Source organism: Daphnia pulicaria, chromosome 12 (genome assembly GCF_021234035.1).
Source record: "Daphnia pulicaria isolate SC F1-1A chromosome 12, SC_F0-13Bv2, whole genome shotgun sequence".
NCBI lineage: Eukaryota > Metazoa > Arthropoda > Branchiopoda > Diplostraca > Daphniidae > Daphnia > Daphnia pulicaria.
The window spans coordinates 2,384,064-2,395,706 of record NC_060924.1 but is presented as its reverse complement, the minus strand read 5'-3'; the positions used below and the strand labels follow the sequence as shown (position 1 = coordinate 2,395,706).

At 44.4% G+C, this 11,643-nt stretch overlaps 3 protein-coding genes across 3 annotated transcripts in view; all 3 read left to right on the top strand.

Annotated features, from left to right (window-relative positions):
- The window catches only part of LOC124316136 (sporulation-specific protein 15-like), a 610,960-nt gene that overhangs the window by 326,009 nt on the left and 273,308 nt on the right, over positions 1 to 11,643 (top strand). The window lies entirely within an intron of this gene.
- LOC124316581 (transcription initiation factor TFIID subunit 5-like) lies at positions 53 to 911 on the top strand. The gene is made up of 3 exons (XM_046782600.1): positions 53 to 229; positions 326 to 442; positions 606 to 911. The coding sequence occupies exons 1-3, from the start codon at positions 101 to 103 to the stop codon at positions 768 to 770; spliced, it is 411 nt and encodes a 136-aa protein (XP_046638556.1). The 5' UTR covers positions 53 to 100; the 3' UTR covers positions 771 to 911.
- On the top strand, positions 1,650 to 11,523 carry LOC124316753 (proton channel OtopLc-like). Its single transcript, XM_046782701.1, has 8 exons — positions 1,650 to 1,845; positions 9,853 to 10,101; positions 10,183 to 10,458; positions 10,525 to 10,639; positions 10,704 to 10,800; positions 10,862 to 11,059; positions 11,126 to 11,286; positions 11,347 to 11,523. The coding sequence occupies exons 1-8, from the start codon at positions 1,829 to 1,831 to the stop codon at positions 11,521 to 11,523; spliced, it is 1,290 nt and encodes a 429-aa protein (XP_046638657.1). The 5' UTR covers positions 1,650 to 1,828.

Genomic DNA, 11,643 nt, shown 5'->3' with positions numbered 1-11,643 from the left:
TGACGAGGGAATGAACGCGTGAAGATCTTTTATTATTGTCATTTGATATTTTTCATTCAGTGGACTGCGCGATGGGAAGATTGTCATTTGGACTCCGCTGATGGAAAAGGCAAAGACAAGAATTCTCAGTCAACATTCAGCCAGAGTAAATTCGCTGTCGTTTTCACCCGACGGGCGGTTTCTCGCATCAGCGGACACGGATGGGATATTAGTAATCTGGTCAACTAAGGTAATTAATAAATGTATAAACCATATATATATAGACCTGTTTAATATTAGTATTACGAATCAAATCAATTAAATTCTATATACGTGAATATTTTAGAACTGGGAATCCGTTTTCACTGGCGAAATAAAAGGACGTGGCTGTTCCCTATCGTGGATGTCTCCATCTGCGGATGTCCGTGATTACAAATTAACTTTCGACTCATCTGATGGCAAGGTATAATATATAAACGGGATATGCAATTTTCTTTAGAGCAACTTTTGACAATAAGCGACTTAAAAAGTTAAAAGTTATATTTTTGATTTCCTAACACTGCCAATATGTTGTGCACCTGAATTTCAATCCCAAATTACTACAACTAGATATTCTATTATATTAGGTCCGTGTCGCAGAATTCACTGTCGGACAGAGTCAAACGCCAACCGAAGGATCGAAAACTTTTCTTCTGCACGTGAACAAGTCAATCAACTACCCTGTTGTGATCCGGCCCAAACCACCAAAGAAGAATTTTTTATTTGATTTTTACAAAAGAAAAATTAAATAACTAACGAAATGAAACGCGGTGAAACACCCCATGCATTTAAAAATATTCATGTGCGGGTTATCCGTAATGTTCAGTGAGTCGATTTTCTTTTTTCATGCCCATTCGTAATTTCTTCCTGACAATAAAATCCCAATAATTGTTTTTTTTTTACTAATTTTGTATTCATTTATCGGTATACAACTATATAGTATATACCACAAGTACTTCACAACTCGACCGCGATGCGATCGTGATGGCCGTGAATGCTGTCCAATCAAAGTCTCATGACTTTGCATATGGTGGCGGCCCATATATAATCAAATGCAAAAAGCTTTCTATTCTCTTTCAATGCCTTGGAGCATCTCCTGTCACCTGATCGCCTGATCGCGTGTGTCACGAAATACAAATGACGGCCAAAAATATATAAATGATAAGCAGGCAGCTGCTGCCGAGCACGCGCGGTTATATGCGCTGTTGAAGCACATCATTCCAGTGCTAATGCTGTCGCCAACTGATTTCAATCTGTTGCCCATGTTGTTGTTGCCTTGCCATTTAGGAAGACCAAACCGGACTGGAATTTTCTGCAGGGTCCGGTTAGACGTGATTACACACTCGACTCCATAAATGATGTGGTCCAACCGCTCCCGGCGTTTGTATTAACCGCTTCCAATTCGCATTGACAGTCAGTTTACCTGATGGGGTTTTTACAAAAATAAAATGGGGTGGATATGAAAACTTATCACCTTTGCCAAATACTCCAATACTCAAATAGAGTGTCAAGGTATATTTAAAGCGGTAGACGCCGCTGGCGGTGGACTACAATTTTATGAAGTCGAGTGTATTATTACTATACTTGGCCAGCTATAATTGTGTGTTGGCCGTCAGGGATAACTAACGCCTTTCTTTCCAGTCATGGATTTGTCGTATTGTGATTGCTGAGAGATAACATCTGTCGGGATTTGTTCACTTCTTTATAGCTTTGAATCATTCTATTTTACTATAAGGGAAATTGAGTGGTATTTTTATTCCGTAATTAAAAGTTGTCAGTGGTAATAGCTGTTTATTATTGGAACAAAAGGATGACTTCTCTAGTCAGGTATGATTTTATTCTGATTATTATGATAATAGAAAAAGTAATTTGATGATGTAATTGTTGTCGACAAATTATCGACTGCTCAGTAAGCCTCAATTAGCCTGAATTAACGGGAAAGAATGATAGATAAGGCAATCATTTTACATGTTTCACCATTGTTATTTGAGGCTGTGACGGACCGCTGTCCGCTGAGGAAAATCAATCACGAACACCGTAGACAGCGAAGAATATGTATTCTCGACACGGAATCACGGTACAAGGGAACACGCGCACCTTACAGTCGATTCGATTAAACTCAAAATTAAGCACAAAAAACTCTCGATTCGCCGGAATGTTCCGGCCTCGTTGAAATATCTGGATCGACTGGCCGCTCGTTTTCTTCTCCTCCCCCGCCACCGTTGCCATATCGCGATTTCTTTCATCACCTGTGCCGATGCACAACAGTCCCGCCCGGCCGATTACGCATCTGAAAATAGACAAAGTTTTACAACAGGGCGGGTTAATTCAGAAGTCGCAGTTTTGACAGAGACACGTCTGATGCGACCATCTTCTCCCGGGAATAGTTTTGACACGGTTCCAGTAAGCCATTGTCCGCGTCGAGTGTTCTCATCCATGATAAGCACTCGGTTGCCAACGCGGAGTGAAGGGGTTGCTTGATTCCATTTCTTCCGATCGATTAGGTTTGGAACGTATTCCCGCATCCATCTACGCCAATACTGATTTACAATAAATTGTGACTGCCTGTAGCGTCGTCTGGTCAAGCCACAAAACGCTTCTTCGACATCTGGCGGATAATGGGGATGATGGCAGCCGAGAATAAAATGATTGGGCGTTAACGGTTCCGGTTCGGACGGATCACTTGATACATGCGTGAGAGGGCGAGTGTTGAGGAGTGACGCAACTTCCTTTAATACAGTCAGCAACACCTCGTCATTAACGCTGCGCTCCTCCAGAACAGCGCGCAAAGATTTCTTGCTGGAGCCGACAAGGCGCTCCCACGAACCACCAAAATGCGGGTCTGATGGCGGCGAAAATTTCCAATTGATTCCCCGATCGATCATCTCCTCGGTCACCAGCTTTGAGTTGAGGTTAACAATTCCTTCGCGCAGCTCCTTCTCTCCCGCAACCAGATTGGTCCCGTTGTCCGAATAAATGGTTGTAGGATGGCCACGATCAGCAATAAACCGCCGCAGCGCCATCAAAAAGGAGTCGGCGGAGAGAGAGTACACTAATTCCAGGTGTACAGCACGGGTTGAAAAGCACGTAATGAGAAGACCATAACGCTTTTCAGTGCGTCGACCGATCACGGTGTTAAAAGGTCCAAAGAAGTCGAGACCAGATGTTGAAAAGGGTCGAACGAATGGCAGCAGTCTTTCCTTAGGAAGACTGGCCATGATGGGTGGCCGGGGCTGTGCACATCTACGTCGACATTTGACGCAACGCGCCAAGGTTTTTCGAATGGACCTGCGACCTTTAGTTAAATAATACTTCCTTCTGACAATTGAAAGAGTGTGTTCTACTCCCGCATGATTAATTTCGTTGTGAGCATCAGCAACAATCAGCGAGGTCAGACGATGATCCGAGGGAAGAATAACGGGTTGTCGCGCGTGCTGTGGCAGCTTGGCATGTTTAAGACGGCCATCCACCTTCATTAGCCCGTCCGCAGGATCGATGTAAGGACTCACATTACGAAGGACGGAATCTTTTGGAATTAGCTTTCCACTTCTGAGAGCGATGATTTCTTCCGGAAACGCCTCCTCGGCGGCAACAATGATGCACGTCCGCATTGCTTGCTTTAATTCATCATCAGTGATTGGCGAATCCAAATTGGCTCCTTTGCGCAATGACAAGGCTACATCGCGCTTTAACCGAGCAAGACCATCTTGACTATCCGCAATCAACTTTGAAACGGCTGGCAATGAGGTTTTGACGGGAAGGGAGGAAAAATCTAGGGCACACACTGACAGTGCTATGGATGGGTCAGGATCTTCTGCTTGGTTGAGTGACACAGTAAAAACTTGTGCTGCTGACAACTGCGACTGGGACGGGCCGGTAAGCCAACGACTATTGGATGTGAAGCAGTCAGGGGTGATGCCTCTAGTGCAGTCGTCGGCCGGATTATCCTTACCAGATATGAATTTCCACTGCTCGGGATTAGAGTGACGGAGAATTTCGCCGATTCTGTTGGCCACGAAAGTTGGATGCTTGTGATGTGAAGAATTTATCTGGTGAAGCACGATTTCTGAGTCAGTTCGGTATTCGATGGATGATATCGGGATGCGCATTTCTCTCATGATGGATTGCGTCATTCTGATCGCTAGTACCGCCGCCTGTAGCTCGAGCCTGGGAATACTTAGGATGCTGGTGGGTGCGATGCGGCCCTTCGCCATAACGAAATCGAGGTGCATTTTGCCGTGACAGGTTGTCTTTAGGTAAGCCACAGCTCCGAACGCAAGGAGAGATGAGTCTGAGAAAACGATGAGGTCAAATATGCAATCTGCACGATTCTCGTCACTCGACCGAAAACATCGCCTAATGGAAATTTGAGAGAGAGATGACAATGAGCTGGCCCATATATTCCACTTTGCCAGAATGCACTCTGGCAAAGGCTCGTCCCACCCAATCGGCTTCTTATAGGGGGAAATTCTTGACCGTAGCTTGCACGTTTCTTGAAAGAGTAGTTTTGCATACGTAATGACCGGAAGGCAAATTCCTAATGGGTCAAATTCTTTTGACATCGCCGACAACAACTCCCGTTTCGTCGTGATTGGAGGCAGCTCTTTAACTCTCAATTTGTAACAGTCGCTGTTGCAGTCCCATGCGAGCCCCAAAATGTATTCTGTCGGTAAGGCGCCATAATTTAAGTCAAGGATCGATCCGGCCCGGTCTTCCGCTGCAATTGTTTCTAGGACCCGTTTAGATGAGGACGCAAAGCCCGTTAATTTAAAACCACCGATCGCCAGCGATTCTGTGACGTCCTTTGCGAATTTTATGGCTTCCCTTTCGGTGTCGAACGAGTCACTCAAATTATCAGCGTAAAAATTTTGCTTTATTCGCGATGCAACTTCGGGATATTTTCTGTTTTGATTTACCGCATGCTGCAAGACCCAAATGGCCGCGGTTGATGCATGGACTGCCCCAAATACCAAGGTCGTCATTTGGTATGTCTTCAGCGGTTTATTGCTTCCGAATTCGCGGAAGACAAATCGTTGGAGAGACTGATGTTTTTCTGGAATTCCGACGCGATGATAAAAGGCCGCTATACCCGCAGAAAGCGCAAAAAGACATTCCCTCGACCGTAGCAGCACTCCTATTAGCTTTGGGAGCAACGGCGGCCCACGGAGAAGTTGGTTGTTGAGCGAGACTTGACAAAAACTTGCAGCACAATCCATAACCACTCTGATTTTCCCTGGTTTGTTCGGATTTTCAACGAAGTGATGCGGCAAATACCATATCATTCCTTCCGGCTTGTTGATTGCAGACGAGTCTACCTTTACAGCGGTGCCGGAATCAATAAGCTTTTTTACGATTAGATTGTATTTGTCCGCATAATGTTGGTTTTCCGGCAGCGAGAGACGTCGTTCCATCCCATAATACCTAGACACAGCCTGTTTTCTATTATTAGGGAAGACAAAGCCTTTTGAGTGTAGAGGGAGATCCACCTGCCATCCGCACCCGATGAAAATTACTGATGATTCGAGCACGGCAATTACTTTAGCATCTTCGGCCGAGGTGATCGTGGGAGCATAAACATCCGTACCGAAAGACTCGGTAGAGTGAAATTGTTCTACGAGATTACATAGCGCCTCATCATGGGAAACTGAGTGAATGTTGACATTTACTTTCTTGCTTGGCCCGGCCACAAGAAAATTGGGAATTTTTCCCACCACCGACCATCCAAATTGAGTCAGAATCGCTGTAGGGCCGTCATCTTCAATTGATTCCCTAATCTCTTTTTGAATATGGGCCGAAAGTTGGTCCGCTCCAATCAATACACCAACTTGAGAAGAGTCTATTGCTGGCAAATTCAAGTCTGCGAGATGAGCCCAGTATTTCTTCAGTTTTGGCCAATCGATTTTTCTAGGTGATAAACTGATTTTTGGAACGAGAAAAGCTTCACTGATGGGAGTTTCGTAGTTCATAGATGCAATGCGGAACGAAACGACCTTAGAGTCGATGGTGATTGAATCATTGAAGTTACCGAAGCGAATACGAAAGGTGAGCCCAGTCAAATTTAAAGTTTTTGCGAGAGCGTTCGTAATGAGCGTGGCCTCGCTCCCCGGATCTAATACCACAAATGTTTTGGCGACGGACTCATTACCTTTTACAGTGACGGGTAGGATGGCTAGCAATACGGGACGTATGTGGTTTGGGTTAGGTGCACGAATCGTTAAAACAGTTAGAGATTCGTTACCTTGAGTTTTTGCAGACGGAAATTGGCGATCGGCTCCGTGTAAGAGAGTGTTGTGGGCCTTTCCGCAGTCCTTACACTTCACGTCAGTGCGGGAGCAATTTCTTCCGTAGTGGCCTTGTGTCAAGCATTTGAAACAAAAATTGTTGTCGGCGCAGAGAGCTGCTCGTTTGTTGACCAACATTTTCTTGAAAACGTTGCAATACTCGAGGCGATGACCAGGATTGGCACTGCAGGCAGGGCACTGCGGAGCTGCTACTTTTTCTTGAATTCCGTTCGTCAACACAGTAGGTCCACGATAATTACTGCTACCAGGTTGACCATAGCCGCCTTGCTGCCGAGGGTGAGTATTATGGGCTGGTTTATTAACGACATCTCCGGCCACGGAAAGTCGAATTCCACGATACTCTTCTGCTCCGACAGCGATATCAATCCACTTGTCGAAATCTCGTAGCGATGGTAGATTCGGACGAAGGGAATATGCATATTTTCCCCAGTCGATTTGAAGCTGAATTGGAAGCTTTGAGGCGAGCGAGGAGATGACGGTTGAAAACGTAAATTCCTTGGAGTGCTCAACGGAAACGCTTGATACGGCATCACGGACATCTGCCGCTAAAGTGAAGAGCGAATTAAAGTCTCCGGTTTTGAAAGGCTGGACTTGGAGAAGGTGCTGGTTATGCGCCTGCATTATAAGACCTGGATTTCCATATTTAACTTCCAATTCATTCCAAGCCGACTCAAATGCATATGATCCGTTGAAGATGTGGCCCATCCTTTTCCGAATATCTTCCGTAATGTTGTCTTGAAGGCCCAGAAGCTTGTAGGAGTCAGGGATGTTTGCGTCGCGAACGGTGGCTTGAATACCGTGCGCGAATCTTTGCCATTTTCGCGGATCCCCGTTGAATTTTTCGACAATAATCTTTGGCCAACGACTTGGCGGAGCGAATGTTGCCGATCTTTCGGTTGTTTCTACGGGTCGTAAGTTTCCGATGGTATCCATATTGCGCTTCGGTGTGGAGGAAAGGAATGGGTTTCCTTGAATCGATCCATCGAGCGCACCAGCCAAGAGCTTTTCGCGCTCGATTGCCATTTTAATATCTTCTTCTTCTCTCTCGCATTGACGTAAAAGATCATCCATCTTGCGGGAACGTTCGACCTTTTTCCTTTCGAGTTCGAATTCAAGTTCAATTCTTCGCCGTTTCGCTTGATTGGCTTCGTTAGGCTCGACTTGGTCATTGATGCCACCCGCCGAGCCCAAATTTAATGGGTTGATGGGAGGATCGTCCGGCGGAGTCCTGCGAACAGGTCGTTGGTTTATTTCATTATGCTCTGGACCGCTATCCTGATCTTCTTCTGTTCCATTGGATTCAGTCGGGGGATCCTGCTGCAGAGCTTGATCAACATTCGAGTCTTCAACGACCCATCTTTCAAAGCGCGGGTTAGCGCCGGGTTGTAAATACCCTCCAATAGCAAGCCGTGCTTGCCTATTTACCGCAGCAACGCTTTGGATGTAGTCCTCTGCTGCCGCTCTTTCTTGATCATCCAGTTCTCCCGCGACGACGTACCGCTCGTTAATCGCCGTGATACGCTCTAGCGCAGCCTCAAGATCCGTTGACAACACCGCGAATACAGCTTGCGATGCCCGTCTGTTAATCATGCTGTACACTCGCGTAACGAGGTTCGTGTGCTGGCGTTTTGTAGTGGTTCGAAGCCGGAACAAATCCGGGGCATTCATTAATTCCAGGTCGGCCATGGCGTCGGAAGATTGTGGACGTACGTCACACGGACCGTGAGTTAAATTTTTCAGAGACTTTCGAGCAAGGCGTGTTCGAAACGAGGGACTGTGTTCGTTGCCGTACGTTCGTGTTCGTATGTTCGATCTGGGATGATAAAAACAATTGTTAATTATCGAAACGTAGAAGCAATTTGTTTGGGTCAGTATAGATACCCTTTCGGACGAGAATTATTCGAAACGAGTATGTGTGTTCGAGGGCCGTATGTTCGTTTTCATATGTTCGATCTGGAGGTAAAAAGGAATTATTAATTATCAAAATATAAGGCTAACAGATTTCGTGAACAGTATACCTGTACACCGTTTCGGAATAGGATTGTTCGAAAGTCGAGACGAGTGCTGGTTGTGTTCGAAAGTGGATTGTTCTTGTTCGTATGTTCGACCTGGGTAGGTTAAAACATAATCTTTTAATTTTTAGGTAAACAAGCGAATAATTTCCAGTAACATAACTTAACGTGGATGACATTTTGCAATTATTAAAATAATATAAAAACAATGTGCAGTTATTACAGATACGAGGCCAGCGTGTTTGTAAAAAAGGTCAGAGGTGGCAGCCCCGTTTATTTTGTTTGAAGCAGAATAACGTAATATAAGTAAAATAACGGGCCACCGAAAACCACCCTTCAATGTTTTCTAAACATTGCCGAAAAAATAAACATTCGCATTAAGCACATATGCGTCTACCAATACAAAGTATTTAAACCCACGGTTGACTTGCTTATATACCTTTCCCGAAAACGTTCGCGATCGCACGGCCATATTCTTTCTCGTCTCCTCGAAAGTTCTTTCGATGCCCTCATTTTACTATAGAAACGGGATTTCAAATAAGGTAGTCGTTATAATGGAGATAGAACGTCATTGAAAGAAGAGCAATCCATGTCCTGTTGCTATGCCGCGATTAGATCCCCCCATTTGATGACGAACAGCTTCATCTCCCATAAATTAATAAAACATTGGGGAAAACTAATCAGCCCAGATAGGGTAAAAAGATGAGAGAAGACGACCCTTCCGGGATGCTATTATTTTGTATGTTAGAGCCCCACAAAATGTCCCTTTGTATTAAAAAATAAAAGGGAAAGTATATGACTTAGCATAAAAGAAAACTTAAATGAATTGGCCGTAGACTTGGCCGTAGACTATTACAACGGGGAGGGGGGGTAAGGATAAAGAAAGGATCGGTGGGAAGAGGTGGGGTTCGAATTTTTTTTTTTCTTTCGCGTGACGAAATAGATAAAGAGGGGGTAGGGTTCGAAAAGGGGCCTCGTGGTCGTGACGTGAATTTCGGTATCGACGATATTTTTGCTCGCTCAGCGTGCGTTCACACCCAATATAAAAAATTCGTTGACTTACCCACGATGAAAATTTTGCCACGTTAGGAAGACGTACAGGTACGTGAAGTTCGATCCCGGGTTTCGGCACCAATGTGACGGACCGCTGTCCGCTGAGGAAAATCAATCACGAACACCGTAGACAGCGAAGAATATGTATTCTCGACACGGAATCACGGTACAAGGGAACACGCGCACCTTACAGTCGATTCGATTAAACTCAAAATTAAGCACAAAAAACTCTCGATTCGCCGGAATGTTCCGGCCTCGTTGAAATATCTGGATCGACTGGCCGCTCGTTTTCTTCTCCTCCCCCGCCACCGTTGCGATATCGCGATTTCTTTCATCACCTGTGCCGATGCACAACAGAGGCTAATGAGACACTTATGCGCGAATGTACCCAACAATAGCCGCGAGAAAATTAATTGCCGTTACATTCTAAAAATAAAAATTCATTTATTTTTTTATTTTTTGATAAGTCGAGAAGGTGTGGATGCTGAAGTTGGCCAATCGAAAATTGTAGCTTCCGGTCTCAAGAATTCCCGAAACAAATCTTCGATCGGATTTATTTACACAGCCGTCAGAAATTTTTCCAATCAACCGACATCGCCACCGTCCAGTCCCAAGCCGATTGAGGTCAAGTCTCATCAAAAGGAAAAACCTGCAGCTCACGACGGGAATGAATCAAAATTAGTGAAAGTCCCGACAACAGCCGAGTCACGAGAAAGGTATTAAAAAAATATGACCAATTCCTATGCAAATACGACACGCGGTTTAACAGTATTAATTACAAAATAATCAAATAAAAGTGGAGAGCTGGAAATAAGCGGCTCATCAACGGTTATGGAAGAAGCGAAAAAAGAACTGGAATCTCTTTTGAAACCCTCCAAAGTGAAACTGAATCAAGTCGTAGCAATAAGGCAGAATTTGCGAAACGAAGATCAAATTACTTTGGCAACTAACCATCAGCCAATCAATAACCAAATGTCACTGATGCCGTCGTTAAGTGCTGGCCAAGATAGTGTACCGAATCATCCACATAATCCCTCGGAGAAAGCCATCAAATTATGGAAAGAGCACGGCAAGTAAGTCAATCGAGTTCAACTTTTGATTGGGAAAAAATTGAACAAATGAAAATGCAATAATTCCAGGCAGGCTACTGTGGACATGCTTAGTGCTCTATACGGCATTATTTTGGTAGTTATGGGCGTGGCCTTTCCTACTTCTCAAGTCATTTCCATCAAGATCCCGTCTCACTACTACGAGGTAGGCTATAAACAACCGCAATCAAATTAGTCAATTATCCAAATTGCATCGTTTTTCACCACAGGGCTTCTACGCTTATCTCTACTTTGTGTCCATCGGTTTCTTTGGTTACATTTACGTCCTCTTGAAAACCCAATTCAACTCGTTCACGTGGAAAAGAAGTCACTAAAGATAGCCCTTCGTAAACTACTTTGTGCTCTATTTATACTTTATTCCATTCAGGTTGGCATCAACTGCTGGCACTGCGTCACAATAAGACACCCGAAACAAAAGCTGAGGACGATTGCGCCTTTGATGAAAATCGAGTTTTATCCATGGAGGATATCATGACCAATCGACTCCGGGTGACTCTTGGCAAACAACTCGATCCCAGACGAAATACAAATCACGGATCCTTTTACCTACGCATGGGAGCCGTCGGTAACATGAAAAACATTTTCAATAAGTATTATCAATTCTTTAATTTATGATACTATACCTTTTCAGTATTTGGAGTTGGCTCAATGATCTATTCGGGACTGGAATTCGCCCAATACTTTGAAAGCTCGTCCAATCCGTTGTGCAATGACGTCATGATTGCGGTTCAGCCAGCCTCTCGTATGCTCTTCACCTTTTTCCAAATGTATTTCGTTTTCCTGAACGCAAAGGTATAATGAATTTAATCATTTAAAAGCGCTTGAATTGATTACACGACCTTTTTGGGATAGATTCAAATCATCAAGAACAGCAACGTCATTGTGGCTCGTTTCGGATTGATGCACATCATAGCCACGAACCTCTGCGTCTGGCTCAACGTCATCGTCCAGGAGACCAAACACGAAATCCTAGAGCAGCAAGGGGAACTTGGCCATCACCACACAGCCGCGTTAAACTGCTTATTTTAACGATTTCCAGTACCTACACACCCCTAACAGTTTCAGTACCCTTCAAAAGGGTCGAATATGCTACTGAAACGCAATTCAGTATTTTACTGTACTTGCTTAAGTACAAATTCCCTACTAACC

Coding starts and splice junctions, on each gene's coding strand:
- LOC124316581 (XM_046782600.1), top strand. CDS start 101: ATGGAAAAGGCAAAGACAAGAATTCTCAGTCAACATTCAGCCAGAGTA. Junction 230..325: donor TAGTAATCTGGTCAACTAAG/GTAATTAATAAA, acceptor TGAATATTTTAG/AACTGGGAATCCGTTTTCAC. Junction 443..605: donor TCGACTCATCTGATGGCAAG/GTATAATATATA, acceptor CTATTATATTAG/GTCCGTGTCGCAGAATTCAC.
- LOC124316753 (XM_046782701.1), top strand. Junction 10,102..10,182: donor ACAGCCGAGTCACGAGAAAG/GTATTAAAAAAA, acceptor ATCAAATAAAAG/TGGAGAGCTGGAAATAAGCG. Junction 11,287..11,346: donor TCGTTTTCCTGAACGCAAAG/GTATAATGAATT, acceptor TTTTTGGGATAG/ATTCAAATCATCAAGAACAG.